General features: G+C 37.8%; 2 protein-coding genes and 1 long non-coding RNA gene across 6 annotated transcripts; all 3 read left to right on the forward strand.

Moving 5' to 3' along the window:
* Window positions 1-6,348, forward strand: LOC120723238 (cilia- and flagella-associated protein 251). 3 transcript variants are annotated; one of them, XM_040014580.1, is made up of 7 exons: window positions 2-766; window positions 803-1,055; window positions 3,437-3,555; window positions 3,734-3,805; window positions 3,921-3,975; window positions 4,068-4,104; window positions 4,200-6,348. In XM_040014580.1, exons 1-7 carry the CDS (start codon window positions 272-274, stop codon window positions 4,219-4,221), a joined length of 1,053 nt encoding a protein of 350 aa, XP_039870514.1. In that variant the 5' UTR covers window positions 2-271; the 3' UTR covers window positions 4,222-6,348. The 3 variants fall into 3 exon arrangements, with proteins under 3 accessions (XP_039870513.1, XP_039870514.1, XP_039870512.1); XM_040014578.1 differs by having other exon boundaries at window positions 2-1,055; window positions 4,200-6,347; XM_040014579.1 differs by lacking the exon at window positions 4,200-6,348 and having other exon boundaries at window positions 1-1,055; window positions 4,068-4,108.
* A 719-nt stretch (window positions 6,349-7,067) lies between these two features.
* On the forward strand, window positions 7,068-14,855 carry LOC120723239 (putative carbonic anhydrase 5). Its single transcript, XM_040014581.1, is given in 10 exon segments — window positions 7,068-7,282; window positions 7,374-7,613; window positions 10,854-10,959; window positions 11,047-11,076; window positions 11,164-11,669; window positions 11,758-11,847; window positions 12,691-12,765; window positions 13,044-13,208; window positions 14,244-14,313; window positions 14,316-14,855. Coding segments are annotated over 6 exon segments (681 nt in total). The 5' UTR covers window positions 7,068-7,282; window positions 7,374-7,613; window positions 10,854-10,959; window positions 11,047-11,076; window positions 11,164-11,471; the 3' UTR covers window positions 14,399-14,855.
* Window positions 14,856-20,292: 5,437 nt separating this feature from the next.
* LOC120723241 lies at window positions 20,293-23,588 on the forward strand. Of its 2 annotated transcripts, XR_005693692.1 has the most exons (5): window positions 20,293-20,599; window positions 21,077-21,155; window positions 22,008-22,044; window positions 22,671-22,766; window positions 23,538-23,588. It is a non-coding gene; the product is annotated as an uncharacterized LOC120723241 (long non-coding RNA). The 2 variants fall into 2 exon arrangements; XR_005693691.1 differs by lacking the exon at window positions 23,538-23,588 and having other exon boundaries at window positions 22,671-23,298.
* Window positions 23,589-24,549: the final 961 nt, after the last annotated feature.

Consider the following 24,549-nt stretch of genomic DNA (forward strand, 5'->3'; position numbering starts at 1 on the left):
TCACTCACTTACATACAGCGACATAACTACACCGCACACACAGTCGCGTTTTCACTGTGTCCTCTTGTGTTCTCAGCACAAGGCTGGCACACTGCTCTCTGTGAGCACAGTTATTTTCACCCCGTCTCTCGGAAGCCTGCGAAAAAGACCTGAACACTCTTCCTAAATCAGTTGCGGCTTTAGCAGCCATCGGCTGTTTTGGTTTTTGGTGGAAGAATAGAGTGAAAAGAGTAAGACAGTCCTCAAGTTCCAAAGCTGCATTTCTTCCGAGATGGAACCCGTGAAACTTTGGGTGGTAAGGCTCCTGCTTGTGCTGCTGTGCTCAACCCAGGTGCCATTCTCTGCTGTAGTAAGTGCCCAAGACTTGAATGAAATGGAGGAAAGCCTCCACGTTAGAAATGCTGAGGAGGTTCTGGCTGAAGAAGCTGAAACAGCTGAGGGTGGTGATGGCACTGAGGAAGATGATGAACATGTAGAAGAGGAGAAAGATGATGAAGACTCAGATGATGATGAGATAGAGACTGATGAACAAGTGGAAGAAGAAAAAGATGAAAAAGAACAGGAGGATGAGAAGGAGAGAGCAGAGAAGGATGCTGAGGAGGAAGATGACAAGAATGATAAGGAAGAGGAAGATGATGCTGAGGAGAAGGGAGATGTTGAGGAAGGGGAAGAAGAAGGTGAGGCTTCTGATGAGGAAGATGAGGATGATGCAGAAGAGGAAGAATCTGAAGAAGAATATGCAGCAGATGAAGATGAAGAGGAGGAGGTGGATGAAGATACAGATGAGAATGGTGAGGAGGAGGTGGATGAAGATACAGATGAGAATGGTGAGGAGGAGGTGGATGAAGATGCAGATGAGAATGGCGAGGAGGAGGTAGATGAAGATGCAGATCGCGAGGAGGAGGTTCATGAGGAAGTCCCAGCTGATAATGAGGAAGATGACGAGGAGGAACCAAGAGAAGAGGATGACGATAAAGCAACTCAAGGAGATAAGGAAGAGGAGGCTGACAGTGCTGAAGAGGATACACATGAGGATGACTCTGAAGAGGAAGATGGTGAAAACACTTTTTTTTTAAACCCACACACATTTTGAAACATATTAATAGTTTAGATACTGAATGATGCAGTATTTAAATATTAGTTACAAGAAATGATGAGTTTTCTTAGAACTCCATGAGTGAATCTGTACTCTACAGTAGCTCTCTGACATTGTTCAGCTTACTGGGGTTACTTTAGGAACACCGTCATACATATCAGTCCTAAAATAGACTGGATTATCTGTGCGGTAGGAACCCAACAGTATCTAAACCATCTATTCCATTTGTTGTGCCAATGTAGCTTTTGAGACTTCAAACACCAAACATTAAATACATGGAGATTTGTCTAAAAGAGGGTGCTATACAGTTTGGGGCATATTTTAAAAGCACAGTCATTTCTTTTAATGCTAGAAAAAGAATGACAAGAAATCATATTATGGAAAAATGGGACCTGTAGGAATTTTAGCTTTGTTTACACTATAGCTACTTAGACTATTTTGTAAAAACAAACATGTCACATGAGGTTATGACAGAAGTATAATACAAAAAAGAGACTGTCTGTGTCATACATACAAAAAAATATTGCACCAAACAGAATTACACAGTTAGTCATGTAACTTCTAAATAAATGGCAGTAATCAGACCTTGCTAGAAAAGCATTTCTTGGATTGCTTGTTAGTACAGAGACGGACTGACTAACACATAACCTGGGTTGCTAGTGAGCAGACTTGTCACAGGGGGGTTAATGTCAGTACAGACTCAGTAGTTAAAAAAGAAAACAATATGGCCTGAAGTTGCTTGTTATGTATGCGGTTAACTGCAAAAATGGCAAAAAAGCAACTAAAGTAACTTACAGATATGAGTGTTGTTGAATGAGGTTGCAAATTACTGCAAGATGTATTGAAATCAATTCAATTAAATAAGGTTTACTCCAGCACCAGCACAGCAATTAGGAAACCCATGTGAATACTGAGGTTTTGATACAGTGCGCCCGGAAAGTATTCATAGCATTTTACTTGTTCCACATGTCAGTCTGCCTCAGGGCAGCTGTGGCTACAACTGTAGCTTGCCTCCACAAGTGTGTGAATGTGAGAGTGAATGAATAGTGGCATTGTAAAGCGCTTTGGGTGCCTTGAAAAGCGCTATATAAATCCAATCCATTATTATTATTATTATTATTATTATTTTGTCATGTTACAGACTTATTCCAAAACGGATTATATTCATTCACAGTCTTTGACATGACACTGAAAATTGAGCTCTTTCAGGGAAGTGACCAAGAATCCAATAGTAACTCTGACAGAGCTCCACCAGTCTGGCCTTTAAGGTAGAGTGGCCTGACAGAAGCCACTCCTCAGTAAAAGCCAGGACCTTGCTCATCAGCTGGCAAATAGCATCACCACAGCGAAGCGTGATGGTGGCAGCATCATGCTGTGGGGATGTTTTTCGGCAGCAGGAACTATGAGATGCAATTGTTGCCAAAGGTGCTTCAAGAAAATATTGACTAAAGGCTGTGAATACTTCTTTAAATTGTATATTATTGTATTTTATTTTGAGTAAATTTGCAAGAATTTCATGCAATATACTTTCAATTTTTCATTATAGGTTATTGTATGTAGAATTTTGAGGATAAAAATTAATTGAATCCATTTTCGAATAAGGCTGTAAAATGACAAAATGTGTAAGAAGTGAAGCGCTGGAAGCTGTAGAGCTGCAGCCGTTCGTGTGTTTGCAACAGCAACCGTAATAAAGAAAGAGATACTAAAAAGCATTGCCGTGGGTCATTTACAATAATAAATACTTACCTATGCATTTTCTACCCCACATGTATGTCTCAGTGCTATATAGTAACAGAGCAGTCTGACATAAGATACATTCTGATACATTTTTAAGCTGCATTTTACTGCAACATTTGACAAATCCTGACTCTAATATCTAATGTTTGCATCTAAAAGATATTTTGCTATCCAGATCATTAAATTAATTTTGTGATTTCATGTTAAAGAGGAGGTTAAATAATGAAGAAAGACACGCGGAGTTATGATCATCTTTTTTTTTTCTTTTATAGACAATTTAATGTTCTACAAGATACACTTGACTCTCTTCCACAGCGTGTCTTGGCCTGTCTTCCTGCCCTCACCCCCAACCAGTTGTGGCAGTTTGCTGAATGAGCCTAGTTCTGCTTTCTTCCTGTTAAAAGGGAAATTTTCCTTCCCACTGTCACCAAAGCATTTGCTCATAGGGGGTCATTTGATTATTGGGGCTTTCCCTCGTCTTTAGCTTACAATATAAAGCGTCTTGGGGAAAGTGTTGTTGTGATTTGACCATTTATAAATAAAACTGAATTGAACTGAATAAAATACATTTCCGATAAAGATGATTTCCTGAACCATTTACAGATGAGTCTGAAGGTAAAGACACAAAGGACAACCAAAATGACTCAGATGAAGAGGAGGGAGCTGCTGACACTCCACAGTTCCACTCTGGATCGTTGTGTAGTGTTTGCTCCATTTGTGAGGTAAAAAAAAAACATATCATGGAAATAACAGATTTTAATTGCACATCTGCCCAGTAATCACACATTAGAGTTGGGTTTTACATAATTTCAGTAACCTGCTACAAATGATTATAAGTCCTGACTATATACCATATGCATGGTTAATCACTTTACCTTGTGGTTTCTTCCCATCTTGTAGCATTGCTCTAATGACTGTGCCAAGTGCCCGTGTGAGGAAGGAGATGAGTCAGATCACTGCGAGCACTGCCAAGCAAGCATCTTGACTTAAAAAGGATTATAACTGCTGTAATAATACACAGCACTTTGTTTAACCTAGTGCCTCTTTATGTTAATCCTGTTCTCTTTTTGTTTGTTTTGTTTTCCAGGGTTGTTCAACTTGCTACATTTGTCCCATTCTTTGTGACACAGTTTGCACACCGGGTAAGTGCTAGTTGTGATTCTGTGGGGGTACTGATGTGTGTTCACAGATTTAATTAACTTTGGTTTGACATAAATGTTGTATTTCTTTTCAGGTGGTCTTGTTGATGAGCTAACTGGATCCCTCTTTCAGTAAGACTATTCACATTTAAAAACACAGAGATATTTTTAGATGCATTATTGTTGCACTGTTGCCTTTACACATAGTTATGCTTTTGTTTTTGCAGGACTCTTGCCTCTCTGCTCTGAGCTCCCTGGGAATTATGTTAATTTCCTTATGTGGGAAACTACTCCCCTGACTTCATCACGTCAAACATGAGCTTGTCATGAAACAAAAGCAAAGAAATATTTATGTTTTAAATCATACTTAAAGCTCTCTTGTAAGAAGAACAGAAAAAATCAGTGTGCACAGGTTTTACAAATACGATTTCATCTTTCTGCCTTTTTCTCTTCTTTTGTCTTTTTATTATTATAAAAAGATATATAAAGGTTGACACACTTGACATGACATGAATCATGCAGACAAGAAAATATATATAAAATACATATAAATGGTAAAATCAGAAGTGTTTATAGGAATATGTATGACTGCAGTAGAGGCCAAAAGGAACATGAACATTATGAAAATTTGCAATTTCTCAGGTTGTGTCCTTTTTGAGTTCTTTTGTCTTGCATCCTGTTAGAGTATAATTTAATGCTAAAACATTGTATTACCTGTTTTTGCATTATCCAGTAAATATTGTTGTTCTTTTGATAAAAATGTGTTCAGCGTAGCTGATTTGTGCATCATGAGCATCCTTTAGCTTCTGTGATTCAATTGCTACACTCTGATTAGTTCACAATAAAGAATTGGGTTCAGAAAGGGAAGTTGTGGGTTAAAGATTTGGTAAACAAGGGGTAATTCAGGCACTTAGTCTTCCATATACACAGAAACTTGTAAAAACAATTAATTAACTAAAAGGGAAAAATGGTCCAAATCAAAGCTGAAACTTGATACCAACATTTTAAAAATCTTTTCTAATAAGTAAACATTCAAACCTGTCAATCAAACAGGGACCCCGCGATGCATGTCTTTTTTGTTAGCAGTTTGTTGTCTTTAAGCTCAAACCAAAACCACCATGCTTATTTTTATGACAGACTGCCACAGGCCAAGAGGTAAGGCATGGCTGCTTTAAAGCACTACTCATTGTGACAAATGAACCAAAGTAAATAGGAAAAATTTATCTAGTGTACTCAGAAGTAAACATCAGAAAATTACATGTGATAATATTTTTTAAATAAAACAATACATTTTTATCTAAATTGGTAAGATATAGTGTGATCTTTTTGAGATTCCTCGCTAGTTAGAAAACAAATTTTGTTCATTTGTCAGAGAGAAAAACCCCCCAACAACAAACAGCAACAAATTGTCAAAGTCACAAATGTTTTCATGTCAAGATCAAGTCTCTCACTGATCCACACAGTCACTTTCATTTGCCTATATATGTTCAGTCCGTAACACGCCATGGTCTTTAATGTTTTGGGAAAAGGAGGTGTTGTGTGTTTGCTGTATTTCTGTTCTGCATAAACACGAAGAGAACTGGGCCTAATGAAGCATAGTGATGAATGTGTGAGGACATGAAGGACAGAAAACCTGTTGAGTAGGTTCACTTACCAAAGTGATGTGTGTACAAACACAAGACTGAGTGACATTAAACATTACCAGGTAACAGACATGCTGCCCGTGTGATACAAAAAATCTGCAAATCTCTGTACCTTTACCTAACAATATTTTGTAATAAGTTGACATATGAATGATGGACATTGATTATTGGATTTTATAAATTTGTCTCTGTTGTTGACTGACTAGTGTAATTACTAATCATGTAATAATTATTAACTGTGATTTGTGAATGTTTTGTGTATAATTGTTTTATTTTATTTGATAATAGTTTGTGGATGGTCACACGATCACTGTAGTATTGACTGCAAATAGATACTTTTCCGTAGGTATGTGTATCATTATTCAGTGTTTTGCATAAGACCCTGCTTATATGTTCACTTTTATTTTGTATAGATTATTCAGAGGAGTAATAGATACTAAGGGTGATTTTTCTGGACTATAAAAAATAAAAATATGTGATACTCGACAAAAAGTTCTTCTATTTTCTGTGAAACATTTCATAAACTGAGTATCTGAACTGTGTAATATGTTGATGATTTTGCTTATTACAAAGCAATTGTTGGACACCATTTCTTCACTTCTTCCATCCTCTGGGAGCAAATATATGATTTCATATTGTTTTCTTGCTTGTTTTATTTGAGTAGTTTCAGTTGTAATTTGAAGTAAATAGGTTTGAAGTTGCAGCTGGCACACTAAACTTCTTGGAGAAATCAGAAATTAATCAAACATCACATTGAGCCACTTAAGCTGATTTTTCTTTTCAGGAGTGAATAAATAACTTAGATTTGGCATATTTAACAAAAATAATAATTATGTCCTTTACTTTTTTCTCCATTCTTTTGTAAAACAGTATATTTAAAAATGAATAATCATATTTTGTCTTTAAAAATGTCATTTTGATTCAAACGTTTGTGGATACTGGTGGATTAACCATTACAGAAACATTAAATATTCTGTTTATAATTACCAGTATTGTTCATTTAAGGCAGCTGTGCTTTGGACGGTGGTCTAATTAATCTATCTATTAAGCACTATAAGTGTTAAGGTTAAATCAGGCTCAATTATTTCACCTTTGCATTGAGCCTGTGCTCTATAGGTGCCTGAGTGATATATCAAAGAGTAGAATGAATGTAGCTATACATACTGATTTTACCAGTTATCTGGTGTGCTCTTATTGATGCCTCTATTTTGAATACCATGTTTCTGAAAAAAGTCCAGCAACCATGTTGTGTGTCTCCCCTATATATGTTCATTGTTTATACACAGTGGGCATCCTCCCATTGATTAGCATAGTATATATATACATTTTGTAGCGTACTGCAGCAGTTTGTTACCCCTTTCTCACTGATGGACTTATTGGACTTGGAAAAAAGTATTTTCGACCACTGTGTAATAGCAAATATCCTGTTTGTAGTATGTTGTAGAAATTAAGAAAGGCTTCATCTCTGTCATAATTAAATATGTTTATCAAAGTTTTCCATGTTACACCCATTTGTAGTGGAGTGCACATTGAAAGGAAATGAAGTTAATGTGAGTGGAGGTGGACTTAGTGGAACATATACAGGACTTCAGTTTCACTTTCACTGGGGTGATGGAAATCATCCGGGTTCAGAGCACACAGTCGATGAGCACAGATATCCAATGGAGGTACAATGTTTCTTCATCGCTTGACATCTAAACTTCTTTTCCTTGTTTTGCTTTGCCTTATATATGGTTAAATGGTTGGAATCTCTTCCAGATGCACATAGTCACTCAGAAGGATCATCTCACTGCCCCCCGGGAGCATCCAGATGGATATGCTGTACTTGGGTTTTTCATAAATGTCAGTATGTCCCAGACTTCACGCTGCTATTTTTAAATAAGCAACAAAACTGGTTTAAAGTTCTACCAATACATGGGTTCCCTGACAACGCCTGCTTGAAACGAAGCAGTCGTGTGGACAATCTATCATGAGCCAATCCACGCCAACACTGAACTGGTGAGTTCTCTTTAGCATAAGAGGAGCAAAGATTGTTTGGACTTTTAAAGCACTTTTAAGAAAGCTAATGTTCAATTTTAGAGAACGACTGGATGGTTCGAGTAACAGTATAATTTTAGCACTTACAGATCCAACAGTGAGTGGTTCCCGTTACTCATCCAGTCTGAGAAAGCACTGGTTAAAGTGTTTGTGTATTTATTGATTTATTTTAAGTAATTGTGTTTTATGTACATTATGGTTTTATATTTTTACAAATGCTTTAGATACTTATTTATATACATATATATATTTAATGGTTTATACCTTGTGTTGGGGGGGGGGGGGGTGTTGTGTGTGTGTGTGTGTTTTTTTGTCTTGTTTTTATGGACATGAAGTCTGCCAATAAAGATTGAATTGAATTGAATTGAATTGAAATTGAATTGAATTGTGTTTAGTGAATTTAAGGGGATCTGCAAATATGAATGTTCTCTTCCTCCTTTTAACACAACGCAACAAACAAAAAAAATATATATGATATGAGAAAATGCTGAAAAGAAAGCTTCTTATATTAATTAATGTGGATTAGAAATTATTTAATTATTTAATTACTGCTAATCCTACTGAATAGCTCGACCAGTAAATGACTCATGGCAAATGGAATCCTTCTGTTTGTGTTGGATGTACAAACAGTTGCAGAAGCAAACACTGAAATGTGCAGACATGCAGCTCTAGACTTACTGGTGACATACCGATGGAGCATACTGGTACATTCTGGTGTCTGCTTGATTATTGTGTTTGATAATCATGCCAATTATGTCTTTTTCTGTTGACTCTGTCAACAAGTGAAAATGTTGCGCAAACTGCACGTGACTGTGTGGGATAAACAGATAATTCCGAGTCATGCAAATGTAACAGAATGACACGTGAAGTCTTTCTTTTCAACTTATCTACCTGATTATTTACCAGCCAACTGCAGATAGTGAGGCGCACATATGTCTATGTAAGCCCTAGACTTGTCTGGTGGCTCAGCAGATGCATGACTCTTTGAATTTAACTTAAAGGATCAACCAGTATATAAATCTCTTAAAACACTCAGAGGACATGTGTGCGTACAGTTTTTTAATTTGATGGCAACAACGTCAGTCAATCAAACTGGGATGACGGCAACATCCCAATTTGAATCTTTCTTTGGCTCTCGGAGGAGGCGGACGCACTTTTTCTCCTCTCCCTTATCTTCCCTGCTAGTTCTTATGTCCTTGTCTAATCTCGTGTCTTTTTTGTATTACTTTCCCTGGAACACTCTCTTCACAGTCTGTGTCTAAAACCTAAAAGAGAATTATGGATTTGATCAACTGGTCTCTGAATGCTATTGACACCCTTTAACGAGAAGTCTGAGCTCGGGAGAACCCGAGTGCCCTGGAGGGACTTTCCCTGCCGGATACACGATGGACGGGTGGCAGAGGATCGTGTGCCTGGCGGGACTGTCGATCGAGGACGTTGAAGATATCTACCTATTCGGAACCATGATAACAGGGTTCTGGCTGATCGGAGCTGGCTTGGCCCTGGCTTATCGGAGAATTAAGAGAGCAGAACCGGCTGTTCAAACCCCCACAAGGCTGCCCGCTGGGATTGAAACGACAGGTGCGACTTCTCAGAAAGGGCTCACTGAAGGCAGCATGGTTAAGAGCTTGGAGGCGCTTACGACTGCAGTGAATGCTCAGAATAACACCTTTGAGCGTATGTATGTTGGATTACATGAGGAAAGAATCAACTCAGAACAACATCTCTGGGCGGAAGCTACATCTCGGATCAGTTGGCTGCAGTTGTGAAGGTCTCAGAATCTGCTATGTGAGCAAAAAGAGTAACAAGACCACAGAATCGACGGCTAATAACATCACGGAGAAACTCGCAGCTATTAACGGGAGATTGAGAGACCAGTGTCGGAGTGTTAAAAACAGCTTGAAATTCTCATGAGTTGTTTGCAAAAGAAAAATTACCATCATAATGCGGCTACCCCTTCGGCGCCAGCTGTGGGCTCAAGGCTGGAGCCGAACAAAAACTCCCTGATAACGACTGTGTTGAGTCTGTTCCTTCCCATTCCATGCAAGGCCACCTGGGTTGGCTGGAAGACTGTTTACTTAGCCTAGCAGGGCGAAGGACACTGTCTCAGCTGAACTATGGACATGCACTATACTGATCACTCACTAACGCATCACCCTCCCTATCCAACGCCACCTCCAACGCTTACCTCCCCTCTGATGTGGACATCGGGTCAGCTGGAGGCGCAGTCGAAAGATTGCAGCGGTCCCAGATCAGATGTACACACTGGAACACTTTCCCATGTTGCTTGTCTGTGTTTATTGTGTTATGGTGTGTTGATACCTGTGCATTCCTGTATTATCTTTCTGTGTTGCACATTTTGATGTTTTTTTTCCTCGCTACCTAGCCTGACCTGTCTCCCCAATGTGATGTTTGTATTGTATGTAAGGTCGGCAAGGTCTGTCATCTTGGTTGTGGGCAAAAGACCTGCAACTGACAAATAAAGGCTATCTCATCTCATCATCATCAAAAGGCAAAAAGTACATGGTACTACAAGAAAACAGCTGGAAAAGGATTTTGCTGCTAGGTTAAATAGAAACAGGTGATTAGAATATATATAAAAAGAATATCTTTGACAGACAGAGTTGCTCAGAAGCAAATATTGGCAGATGCTCACCAAAAAACAGTTTAATATCACATGTTCTTCTCCATAACACTGGGAGATATTTAAATATCTCGTCATCTACAGTGCATAATGTCATCAAAAGATCTGGATAATCTGGAGAAATCGCACATGTTTAAAAAAGTGACATATTTTCCCATCTGGACAACATCTTTTCCAGTGAAGGCCTTGCATATTTCCATATACTATATAGAACTATATACTGAATCTATTACAGCAGCTTGGAGTCTTAAAAAGAGTCTGGGTGCTGTGGTCTGCCTTGAGTCTAGATTTTGATTTGTTGCTGTCATCAAATTCAAAATGAACTTTTTTTTCCCTTAAAATTGTATATTTTCTATGTAAAACATTTGATACATTTTCTATGTGCTATTGTGATTTTTTTTAAATGGTATGTTTCCTTGTTCTTACAAAATAGTACAGGCTTTCTGAATGAGCAAGGCTTTTTCGGTCACAGTCACTGCTTTAGGGAGTGTATGTCTGTGCTGCCAGGGCGCTAGCTGATGTTAACCTTAACCTAGCCTTTGGTAATCTGTTCTTAGATTAAGAAGTTTCCCATGGAAACACACCTGAATAATATCTACCGACCTACACAACCTCTGCACGAACGTAATGTGTATGCCTCCCCTGGAACTCCTCTACCTCCCTGTAAGTTGGAAAAAACATAAATGATTGATACATTTTTATGACTTTGATTTGGCACATTACATATATGACTGTTTTTCCATTCTTCAGATGAATGGTGTTATCATCCACATCACTGTGGTATGTATCAGCACATTTATCAGGAGAGTTTTATACTGAAAATACTCTGAGATCAGGATTTTGACTGAAAATGTTTTCTGCAAATAGCTGACACTCCACCTTCTTGGCACCTTCTGCCTGGCTCCCACTGTGGCAGTACACACCAGTCACCCATCAACATTGACACAAACAATGCTGTGCCGGACAGCCATCTTGATGCCTTTGTATTTAAACATTTTGATGACAAGCACGCTATCAAGTACATCACCAACACAGGCCATTCAAGTTTGAAGGGTTCTTTTAATCATTCGCAATTGTTTTGGACATGGTTGATATAAAGGTTCTTATTTACATTATTTTATTACAGCATCTTACATTATTATTATGCCAATCTTTTTCATCTAAATCAAACGAGTATGTTTGTAGTATTCTTTTCTTGTGTTGTCAAACAACTGCCAGTGAAGTGTGTACTGGTGGAAAATTTGGTGGAGGAGTCAGGAGGAGGTTTGGGCCATGACTATACCACCCTACAGTTCTACTTCCACTGGGGTGACACATCAGATACGTCTGAAGGCTCAGAGCATACTGTGGACTCAAAAAGATACCCAATGGAGGTAGTGACAAAGATTAAGCATCTGAAGCATTTTCCCCAAACACTTAGCCTGTTTATATCCCATGCCATTAATTTGGTCTTTTGTCCAGATGCACATTGTAAGCAAGAGAAAGGATTTAACCCTGGATGAGGCACTACAGGCACCGGATGGCTTGGCAGTGTTGGGAGTCTTTATTGAGGTAAAACCTGGGGAAGTTAAGCTGTTAACAGTAGTATATATGCTATATTGGTTGTCAAACACTTGGCTTATGATACACATTCCATGTATTTCAAAGAAAGCTAAATCTGCGCTACACTCGAATTTCTGAAGGGATCTACAATGTGAACAGGGCAGAAGAAAATAAGTAAGACAAAATAGTTTCTATTTCTACCTGTCCTACGCACAAAGTTATGTGATCACTGTCTCAGACACTCAGTGTCATCGTCTTAGAGTTATCTGATTAACAGTGCAGTTCATGCTGGCGGCTGATGACAGTTGTAATATCACAGATGGGAATCCATTCCTAATAGTTAAAGGAGAAAAAACTATTTTGCACTCTATATTTGATCATTAGAATTCCACACAAATCTGAGAAAAGCGAAATAACATCTCTCAAATACACAAAATATACAAATCTCTGGCATTAGCAATATTAACATATGGCTCGCTTTAAAGTCATATTTTTAATAAACACTTCAACTGTCTTTTCATGGGGACATACTTGTGAAAATAAAGATGATTAATAATTTTCCTAAATACTTTGCATTATCAATGTCAGACAAAAACTCTGGTCATAATTATGCAGTGATTATCTGAGATGCTTTAAGCTACAGAAGTGATGAGCATCTTTGTGATTTTAAAAAGTCACGTAAAAAATAACATTTTTTTTTAAATCAATCACTTGATTGATTTTTAAACTCAATCAAGGCTTTCAAAAAGAGCCTGAAGCGATTGTTAGGTCTTTAAAGAAAGCTTGCTGTTATTTTCCAATATCATTTTGTGAGTTGTGGGTAAACAGTTTCTCTTAATGTCGATTTTCCAGTCTATCCCTACTACCAAGAGCACCTCTCATGGGAGCACTTTGAGCAGCTCTCATGGGAGTACTGGATCAGGAACAGTAAGTTTCTGTTTTTTTGTTAGTTTTTATTTTAGCTTTGTTAAACTACAGCCCATATATTTGAGTTTCTTTCTAATTATCCAATATAACTGTCTCGATAGACACATCCTACATCAGCACCAACATCTAACACAGACTTCTGGAAAAACCTGACCAGCTATCTCTCACAGATACACAATATCGGTGTGCACACATGTGCTTTGTTGAACAGGAAAGCAAACTTCTGAATCAGGGCCCAAGCAGATCACCACATGTTGTGCATCTTTGCTTCATTGTAGGCACAACATGTGATGGTCACATATGAGATCTCCATTGATGACTTGCTTGGCAATGTGAACCGGCATGAATACTACCGCTACAGTGGCTCCCTAACCACACCTTTATGCAACCAAGCAGTTGTCTGGACAGTCTTTAAAGAGCCAGTCAATGTGGACTTAAACCTGGTAAGTTTTACACATCATCCATTTTAAAAAGGTAATTTGCTAGCCTTGAGACCTTTGTATGGTATGCCATACAGATGAAGCAAAATGGGAATGATAATATACATGGCTGACATACCTATGTACAGTGGTTAAAATGACTGTATTCCCTTGGTATTGAAGGCTCAGAACATGAATTGTGACACAGACATTTTAAACATTTGAGCCAACAGCTTGAAATAATGAATAAACTTGAAATAATGAGTAATAATACTGATCACAGAGAGTCAGCAATGCGCATTTCATTTGATATTCTGGTCAGGCACTTAAGTCTGTTGTCATTAGTAATCCGGGTCCAAACTCTTCCTTGGTACCCAAACTCACTGAAGCAAACATCACTGTAGCATCACTGAGAGAGTGATGATAACTGTAATGCACAGTTATCAAGTAAATGCATATCAAGTCTCCACAAAAGACAAATTCAATGACCAAGATTAAGTATTATTGTGATAGTCTACCTTAACAACACACAGTTAAAAGCAAAGCACCTATCAATACCAGCATGAAAAATGTAAAAATAACACTTTTGTCATTGCACTATTGTGAAAAAAGATGCAATAATTTTTATTAATGCTAGAGTAATGGTAAAACTACATCACAGCACAATAATCTATGACAGAGTACACTCAAATGTAAGCAGTTCACCTGCTCAGTTTCCTCTGGTGTGAATGACACTTTCAGTTATCTGTGAAATCAGCTGCTCTCAGTATATCACTAATCAGTGTTGGGCAGGAAGAGGAAAAACATGTGACTGTCTTCAACAGTTCAACATAATCTTTGGCAATCTGTACATGTATCACGTGATTTCACCTCTTCATCAACTCTTATGAGACATCCATGACAGGCTTCAACAGCTAGCAGATTACAGGCTACACTTCTGCAACAATAAACCAGAGCGTGCATTCCAGTGCAGGAACATATACATCAAATAATGATATGACTTTTTTCAAGTGAATATTAAATGTGTCCTAAAGGATTTCTTTCATTCTTATCCACTAGATCAAGATGTTCCCCAAGCAAACAGGATATTTCAATGTGTATCGGCCCACACAGCCCCTGCCAGTGGCCACGGGACCAGTGAATCTGCATCCAGTGCTTCTCGACCTCTCTTATGTCTTCTGCTGCTGGCATGCCTCTGTGTCTATTTTATATAATTTGGACCTGTGATGAACTGCTGTGAAAAATATATATTGTACTGCACTTATTAATTTCTTTATATGTTAGCTTGGAAAGTGGTTTTTCATTGATGACATTTGAATACGTACTTTATATGTACTATATGTATATCATTATAATGGTTGACCAGAAATGCTGCTTATTAAACTTTGAGGGGATTAATGTCAAGCTGGCATGATATTAAACCTTGAAACTAGGTTGCCAAACAAAAATAATTCTGCGCTTGCTATAAAATAGCTGTTTGCTTTGCTTCAGCAAAACATATCTTATAAGAAAAATAAAAAAGTCAATCACTAATTAAAAACATGAGTATGTTTTGAGTATAGGTGGTCATCTTGTGTGTTTGCTATACAAAAAGCAAAGAAAAATATATTTTTAATTAAATGATCTTGTGCTTTAGCAGTGGAAAATGTTTTCTTGTAGCCAGTTTAAATTAAAAAAACACTTGTCTGAAATTGTAATGTGTGATTCTTGTATAAAGCTACAGGCCTTAGTTTTTCATGATACCATCATCCTGTAATCTCCTTGCAATATTACACCACCAACATCAGCCTGAACAATTAAAACAAGGCAGGATGGATCCATATTGCTATGTTAATGTGAATCTGATACATTTATCTATTTTTTTAATCATTACAATACACGGTTTTATGTCACTCTGGATAAAAACACATGCACAGTGTATCAAATGTAAGTTAAACAATTAAGCTATGACATTGAGGTACAGGTAACTTACTCCAATTAAGCTGCTTTGTTGTTTTCTTGCATTAGGTCATTACAGCAGTACATTGTTCACCAGCTATGGTAGAAGGCACAGTACTTCCTGGAGCATGCTAAGCATACTGTAAATCTGACTGACCTTAAGTTACTTTTTCAAGATAAGTCAACAGAGTAAGAAGTGCTTTGATGGAAGGTGCTCTAATAGAGGTACCTGTTAACAGTGATTATGACTAATGCTCATTCTGTTAATAGGAAGCATCTACTTGCATGACTAAAATGACCTCTGTAGATACTAGATAGTGACAGCAGGATTAGTATGTCAGCCAAAAGAGAGTAATGTGGGAGTGGTATCTTTTGTCAGTTTGATTTTACTGTCAGCAAAAATGACAGTTGATCAGGAACCAGTCTAGGTGGAGCATGTTACATAGACATAGATAATAGATAATCTGTCAAACCTCTATTCAATTGCATTACTTTTAACATAACCTTTTTTGTACAGTGACTGACTTCATAAGGGCGATGTTCATTGTCCCATCTTAGACGGCGCTCAGGGTGCTTGATTTAGTGTGAAACCCTCCATAAGGAGCTTCCTTGTCTTGATTTCAGTGGTTTCTATATTCTCCTTTGGCTAGGTTATTATCCCAGCAGGGGATATATGATCACCGGCAGGGCGTAGGTGATAACTGACCAGATCTTGTTCTTCCCATTCAGCTGACTCCTCTGGACTTGAGGTGTGTGTGTGTGTGTGTGTGTGTGTGTGTGTGTGTGTGTGTGTGTGTGTGTGTGTGTGTGTGTGTGTGTGTGTGTAAACTTCAGTCCTTTCTTTTTGAAAACAACAAAATGTGAGGTTGTATAAATAAATAAGTAAATACTGACAGTCAGGGATTAAATTAAATGGGAAGAACACAAATGAATTACCAACTGAAGCCTCATATACCTACATACTTACAACATAATTTAAATGGTTAACTAGATTTCACCAAACAAATATTTCACTGAACAACTGATATTGAACTAGGAGAAAAACAAAAGTTTCATATACAATGGAATTCATATTGCATCTCGTTTTTAGATTGCTTTACCACCTGATTTTGAAACATTTTTAAAAATTTACATGATGAACAATGCAATCTTAATTCCTCATCACAATCACTCTAGAAGTTTACCCCACTGATTTTTCATTTGAGCAATAATCACATATTTACATATGATATATTTTTCTCCTCTAATTTCAAACAATCTCTGGATATAGTTTGGAAGGAGATCATTTTGTCCTTTGTACAATATCAGTGTAGTGCTGAGTTAAACAAAATCGTAAAACTTTAAGGCATGCAATTTCATGAATATTCAGCTGCTTTGTTCATGATGATCTCATCCATTTATTATAGCTTTCTTTTAAATATAAATTGGATTAGTATTAGTTTTATGTTTCCCCAAGCCCTCTCACAGTAGGTCATACATTTGAGTATTGGGGGAGCAATATAGCAATGATGATTAATGATTTTTGATTTAATATTTAATATTTTTACATTGCTTGTATGGGCCGTTCCAACGTTACCATTTCCAGAAATATAGTTTTACACACTTCTTCTATTTAAACATCATTCATCACAATCTCTGTATGTGCTAAAAATGCATCGATTGCTTCCATATGTAATGACTGGTATGTATTATGAGCTGATATCTTTGTGTTGGTGTTGTGTTTTATGTCATCATAACTGCTGAACCAGGATAAACATTGCAACTGACAAATGACAAAGTCTGAGCATTCAGTTAGCATTACCCAAGAAGACAGCGAATGCTTTTAAATACAATCAATAGCAAACCAGCACGAGCAACTTGAACTTGGGTAACAGCAAACCTAACTCTTTGTTCAGGGGTTTTATGCAAGAAAAATGATTTTTTTTCTTTCCCCCGTGATTGGTCAGTTGAAATGATAATCCTGGACCAGCATTATTATGGTGATGCAGGAACAACAGCAACATATCACATCAGATACATACATACAAGCACAAAACACAACTCTAGAAGAACAAATCCTCTTTTTCCCCAAAATAAACATTTTCTCGACTTCTGTTTTAACTTCATAATTACACAGGATTTGTTTCCAAAAACCAGGATGAGTATTCTTCTCAAAAATCTTCTTAGAAAGTAGTCTGAGTTAGCATCTTCAACTATATTCACAAACCTAGTAAAAGGATGTTCTGGGCATGAGAAAAAATGGGAAGAAATGAGAAAACATTAGCAGGGACTTCCAGGGGAAAATTACAAGAGCAACTCTAAGCAAGCAATGGACTGAAATGGCCTGCATTTGTATAGCGCTTTACTTAGTCCATAAGGACCCCAAAGCGCTTTACACTACATTCAGTCATTCACACACACATTCACACACTGGTGATGGCAAGTTACATTGTAGCCACAGCTGCCCTGGGGCGCACTGACAGAGGGGAAATGTGAAAGTAGTAACCTATGGTACAATACATTCTTCCAAGAGGTTTGACTGGTTGATGAAACAAAACAAAAACAAAAAATAACCAAAAAATAGAAAAGCTGCCTGTGCCAACATGAAAACAAACAGAGTCACACACTGTGCATGTGCACAATGTGTGCATATGTAATTACTTCTTATAAGGCGATAAATCAAAGTACTCGTTCCTTCCCTGGGAAGGGAAAAAAACTCATCTTTAAATGGAAAAATAAACCAGTAGAGCCAGACACAGGGAGGGGCAGCAATATACCATGACTACTTGGGCTGAATGGAAAGAGAGACTAGAAAGTCAAAGACAAGAACACAAACTATGGGAGAGCGAAGACAACATTTAATGTCATGCAGTAGTGGCATGTACTGTTGTAGTAAAAAGTTTACTTACACTCATCCTGGGCAGACAAAGTTGAAAGTATACATACAGGGTGATATATATACATAACAGCCCCACTAATATTAGGTAAAATGAGACTTTTCGTTGGCACCAAAAAGCTTCTGGCATAATTCTGGCTGGATATTTGACCACTGTTCTGGGTAGAGTTAGTGGAGTTCATTTAAATTGGTTAGTTTTCACAGATACACATTTTTTTGTATTTGAAAAAGGAAAGAAAGTGGCTGTGGAAAGTTCCCAGAGCTCTCAGAAGTCTGAGCTGAAATAATAACATATGACACATTCTTTTAAGAGGCGTGATTGGTTGGTCAAATTACAACTTGTTTAAGTGACACATTTTGGGTTCCCACAAGGAGGACATTTCAGTCTGAGACTTCAAATGGAGCCAGAAGAAAAAACTAGATAATAAAAGAGATAAAAGTAAAGAAAAATAATTTTAAAAAGAGAAGATTGTGCTGAAATGAAAAATCCCCTGAAAGTATTAAATGTGTGGAAGGGACAGAAGAAGAAAAACTAGGAAAAATGCTCAAGAGAAAAAGGAAAAAAGGAGAAGGACAAGACAGATTAATCTTCTCAGAGAAATTGTTGTTTGTTTGTATCCTTCCTTAGAGCGTCAGTGTGTCAGAGCAGATCACTTTAGCATACCAGAATTTGCCCTGCATGCGCAAATATTACATTTTGAAATACTGTTCGGGAATTTTGTACTATCCCAAATCTCAATTCTTGGACAGGTGAAGGACGCGACAGAACATCGCCTTAATCTGACAACCAACAAGACTAACTGGAAGAAGTAAAGCACTCTGCTCCACCAAAGCATCAGGTTAGGCATAAGACTCTCACCTTAACTTTGGTAATTCAGTGGTGAGGGAGGAATGATGATTGAGCTCTACTTGCTCTAGCCGTTGGTCAATTCAGGGAAATAAAACAGTAAAATGCTAACTATCTAAGTTTCCCTTTTGCACCATAGAAGAAATAAGTGCTAGGACCTGCTCTGATATGTCTTATCTGTCCAGAGCAAGTGCAAAAGTGGCAAATGCATAACTCCACCAGGACTGAAAAACAAATTAGAGAACAGAATTCTTATCTAGCACTTCCATTATGAACTGTACAGGGTGGGCCATTTATATGGATACACCATAATAAAATGGGAATGGTTGGTGATATTAAAGTCCTGTTTGTGGCACATTATTATATGTGTGGGGGCAAACTCCACAAGATGGGTGGTGACCATGGTGGCCATTTAGAAGTCGGACATCTTGGATACAACTTTTGTTTTTCCAATAGGAAGAGGGCCATGTGACACATCAAACTTGGTAATGTTATTCTTTCATGAGTTATTTACAAGTTTCTCTTTGTTCACTGCCATTGACATGTCAAAGAGGTTAGCACGTGAGGAGCAGATCGAAATTGTGTTGATATCTGGTGAACGCAGTAACCGGGTCATTGCAGCAGATTTCAATGCAAGACACCCTACGAGACCACCCATCTCCCATGCTACAGTTAGCAAACTGCTTGCTAAGTTTCGTGAAACTGGTTCAGTGTTGGATTTGCCAAAATGTGGACGCAAGAAAACTGTCACTAATGAAGAAACATCAGTGGCTGTCCTAGCTTCATTCAGCAAGAGCCCACAGCATAGCACTCACCGCATGTCACTGGAGAGTGGCATTAGTTGAACATCCCTTCGGCGGATATTTGCTACTCACAAATGGCAACCTTACAAACTCCAGCTACTGCAGCATCTCAACGAGGATGACCCAGATCGGCGCACAGAATTTGCAGAATGGGCAAAACAAAAATTGGAACAGGACTCTCAGTTCACGCAAAAGAGTTTTTTCAGTGATGAGGCAAACTTTTATGTGAATGGTGAAGTTAACAAACAAAACCACCGCTATTGGTCTGACACTAACCCACATTGGATGGATCCCTCCAAGACTGTTGGAACAACAAAAGTGATGGTTTGGTGTGGTATATGGGGTACAATGATAGTGGGTCCATTCTTCATCAATGGAAACCTCAAGGCCACTGGATATTTGAAATTGCTACATGATGATGTGTTTCCCTTTTTATGCACTGAAGCTGGCACGTTCCCTGAGTTTTTCCCAGCAAGATGGTGCACCACCACATTATGTGTGCCATGTCCGAGCATTCCTAGATGAACAGTTTCCTGGAAAGTGGATTGGTCGTCGTGGGCCAGTTGAATGGGCCCCCAAGGTCTCCCGATCTGACCCCCTTAGACTTTTATCTTTGGGGTCATCTGAAGGCAATTGCCTATGCACTGTAAACCCCAACAGTCTACCTGACTTATAAAGTTTGTGGATATAACAATTAAAATTCCTCACAAAGTTGAAACAACTTAAAACTTTTCTGTTCGGTTAACGATTCAAACAGTTATAATTGTACATGGCTTAGAAGTTAAGAGTAAATACTGCTTTCTTAATTATGATTTTTGAGTAAATGTTTTTTTCCGAGCTCCGCATGTGGACGTCATGACGTCTTCTCTCTAACCTGAACGACGTTGACAGAAAATTCTGTTCAATATGGCTGCCCTTCTCGAGCGACTGGAGAACACATTTGGAGAAACTTGTAAGTAAAACGGAACCTTCGTTATGTTTATTTTTTCCGTAAAAAAGCAAGTATATTAATATGTTGCAGCCAATAACTTGTTTTCGAATGCGCTGTTGTGTTAAAAAGCACAGACCCAGGTGGTGAATAGTTGTTCGCTGTTGTTCGCTGTTGTTCGCGCTCTTTTTCAAACATAGATTATGTCGTTAGTTTTACAGTTTTAACCGATTAAAACACAGTTTTACTAAGAATCACACATAAAGAAAGGGTCTTAGTGATATTTTAACGACCCCTTGCCAACGCAAGAAAGTTGGCGTTTTTACAACAGCACCCTCATTGTTCGGCAGGGTTTTTTTTTTTTTTTTTTTCTCATTAGCATCATTCAAAAGTGACTTAGCTAGCAGTGGCAACTTCTATCTAAAACAATTGAAATATAGCAAGGTGTTGTATATTTAATGTGCTGATAATGTTTTCAATGTTTTTATTTTTTCTTCCAAGGCTGAAGACCAAAGACAAAAAGACAGAAGAAAAAAAAATTCAGACTGCAATTAATTTCAGGTGGAGACAGTAAACACAGGTGAGTTGAAAGATCTATTGAAGAGACCTTTCTTCATGGCCATTAAAACATTTTTAGGTTAAAAGACCTGTGTCATGAATCGCTGTGCGGCAGGCAGGAGTTGGACCCAAAATGCAGGACTCAGACTCAGGGGATGAACTCAAAATCACAGCTTTAATTGCTGCTCACAGAAAACGAGCATACAAAACTAAACCGGGAAAGTATAAACTCACAGCTTGCAGAGAGGCACACAAGGAAACACACAGCTTGAGGGACAACGCAGCACTGACTCAGAGAAACACAGGGTTTAAATACAATGGGAAGTAACGAGGGGAATGAGACACAGAAGGAGAGCACAGCTGGGAGAAATCAGAACTGACGAGACAAGGGAGCAAAGTAGGATACACTCACATGAGACACAGACCTTCAAAGTAAAACAGGAATTAGCACAGATGCAAACTAGACTAGGGGAGACAGAGCAACTAAGAAACACAGAGGGCAGCTACCAAATACTCAGAACTAAACAGAATACAAGAACACCAAACTAAGACACTACACTAAAGAATAAGCTGGGACAACAAAGAGAACTAAGAACATAATACAAAAAACTCAGAGGCACAAGAAACTCAAAACACTGGGTCACTGACCCAGGACCGTGACAACCTGTTTTTTTTTTTTTAAATCATGCCCTGGCTTTGTCACACTGAATCATGTTGAAAAGATCTATTTTCATGGCTCCCCCCATTACCATTTCCTTGTACTTCTTTCTACCAGTCTATTTTATTTTGTGACATTAACATCTTAAATGTACCCCTAATTATTAATAGCTGTGTTAGTATTTATAATGCATTTTTTTTTTTTTATCATGTGCAGATCTACCAAGGGTCAGTGGCACAGTTCACCTTTTGTGGTAAGTTATAACACTTCATATGTGGTCACATAAGTAAGTTGTTTCATCAGTTGTTCAGTTCTTATAAAATGTTGTATAATTGTACCAAATCATTGAGGATACATCCAATGTGTAAATCACAATCAACAATTTTACTGTGATATTCGCTCGTGTTTAGAGAATCTCCATTATCTTTGTTACAGAGTTTTCATTTTTGTAGGGCCAAATTTGTATTAAAAATTAATATTTTCATATGATGTGAAATGACTCAATCATTTCTAATTTTTAGAAGAAACCATTCATTAAGTCCCTTAAGGTGAAGATTTCATATATTGATAATGATAAAATTAACACAAATTAAAAGTTTCACTGATAAACACACAATTTTTCCTTGCTTTGAACCCCATGTTCTATATAGATTACAGCTCTGATCTGGAGAACACTATTTTAAAATACTGTGTAGGGTTTTTGTCAAATGATTAAGAAACAGACTCTCTGTCACAAGAGACAGAAAGGTTGTATCTTAAAAGAAAAGTCTCCAAAATTTAGTAGAGTCTGATGTCATGCAGTTTCATAAACATGTATTCTCCCCAAAGAATGACACCTGAAAACTTTGCGTTAAATGAACTTTTCTTTTCCCTTTTTAGGAGGCGCCTGATATCAACGTGAAACGCACTGCAGTACTTCGTGCCCTTCCTGTATACCTGTGGGAGGAGGACCCAGAATTCTTTTAGACATGTAATGTAAGTGTATTTTTGCATTACTTAAATTCTGCCAGTAAGATAAAATGCTATGGATTTTTTAAAATACAATTTAATACCCTAGCAGCTACCAAATTGTACAAACAAAATACCCTCTCTTTAGAAAACCCTCACACACAAACACACACAGGTCAGGAGCAGGGCACAGGCGTATCACAGCACTTCGGCTACGCTGCAGGTGGCCCAGAAACCAGGCTGAAGTCAAGATTTCGTTTCTTTTTGAGATAAAGTCATGAAATAAAAAATTACTTTTTTTTTTTAGAAAAATAACAAAAATACAAATTATGTAATGCAAGAAGCTAACACGTTAATGTACATTTTTCAAAAAAAGTAGAGTACCCTAACTCGTTACAAAGTAACCCACTACACTGCTGAATGTTTTGCTAGATTACAGGTCATGCTTGTCACATTCTCTCAAACCAACCTTACTTATTTAATTGGGGCGATCGTGGCTCAAGAGTTGGGAGTTTGCCTTGTAATCAGAAGGTTGCCGGTTCGAGCCCTGGCTCCGACAGTCTCGCTTGTTGTGTCCTTGGGCAAGACACTTCACCTGTTGCCTATTGGTGGTGGTCAGAGGGCCTGCTGGTGCCAGTGTCCGGCAGCCTCGCCTCTGTCAGTGTGCCCCAGGGTGGCTGTGGCTACAATGTAGCTGCCATCACCAGTGTGTGAATGGGTGTGAATGTCTGGATGACTGAATGTGTAAAGCGCTATACAAATACAGGCCATTTACCATTGATACTGTGTCTATTCCAGGCGGACGCATTGGATGAGTCTACCCTCATTGACACTTCAGTTGCCCTTCTCACAGTGGTTAATCGACGGCGCTTCCCAGTCCAGTCCATTTTACTTCCTCAAGCATGGCTGTTGTGGTGAAAGGCGACTAGGTGATGCGTGATATTCCCAGATTTGCAAATGCATTTGCTTTATTGTTTGGCTTGATCTATGCTCTGCATTTAGACTACCCCAGGAAGCTGGTTCACACATTTGCCTTTGTCCAAAATATCTTCATGGGGCTTGATGACGGCAAACCCCTGAAACCCCTGCCTACATGCTCTTAAGGAATATAAGGCAATGTTTGTTAGGACACGCACTCTGTTACTGAGCACTTTGTTTGAAGCACTTTAAGCACTTTAAGTTTACTACAGGCTTTGGGTGGATTTAACTCCATCAGTTTACCTAATTTTCCTATACTTGACTGCCTTATCTGGTTATTTGGAAGCTGATCGTCTTTGTACCCATTTTAAAAAATTGTTTTTCATTTCTATTTAAAAAAAAGTGATTAGTATTTGACTTTTTGTTTTGCATTTTTGTGTGTTTTGAGAAAGATGCAATTAGGACTGATGTCGTCCTTTGTGATTTTATAAAAAGATAAATGTTCTACACAGAATTTATAATGCTCACTTTATGGTGCCGATGTCCATGTTAGTTGTTTTATAGAAACATTTGTGATGTTTTTAAATTTTCATGAAAAAATGTTAAATAAACAAAATGTAAAGTAACTGAATTTCCGTACTTTTTTTTTTTTAGTAGTCTACACTCAAACATTGAAACATAAATATCTTTTAATTAGTAATCAGATAATTTGAGTTTAGGTTGTAATATAATTGCATTGTGTTGCATCAAAATAATAAACTACAAGAAACACAAAAATATTGAAATTAAAGTATACAGTCTTTGAGTAAAGCTCAATTAATAAAATATAAAATATAATTTAAAAATTTTAGGTTAACAATAAATACAAATTTTGAGTACCCCATACTTAGAA

This window comes from Simochromis diagramma, unplaced genomic scaffold, assembly GCF_900408965.1.
Source record: "Simochromis diagramma unplaced genomic scaffold, fSimDia1.1 OVJJ01000186.1, whole genome shotgun sequence".
NCBI lineage: Eukaryota > Metazoa > Chordata > Actinopteri > Cichliformes > Cichlidae > Simochromis > Simochromis diagramma.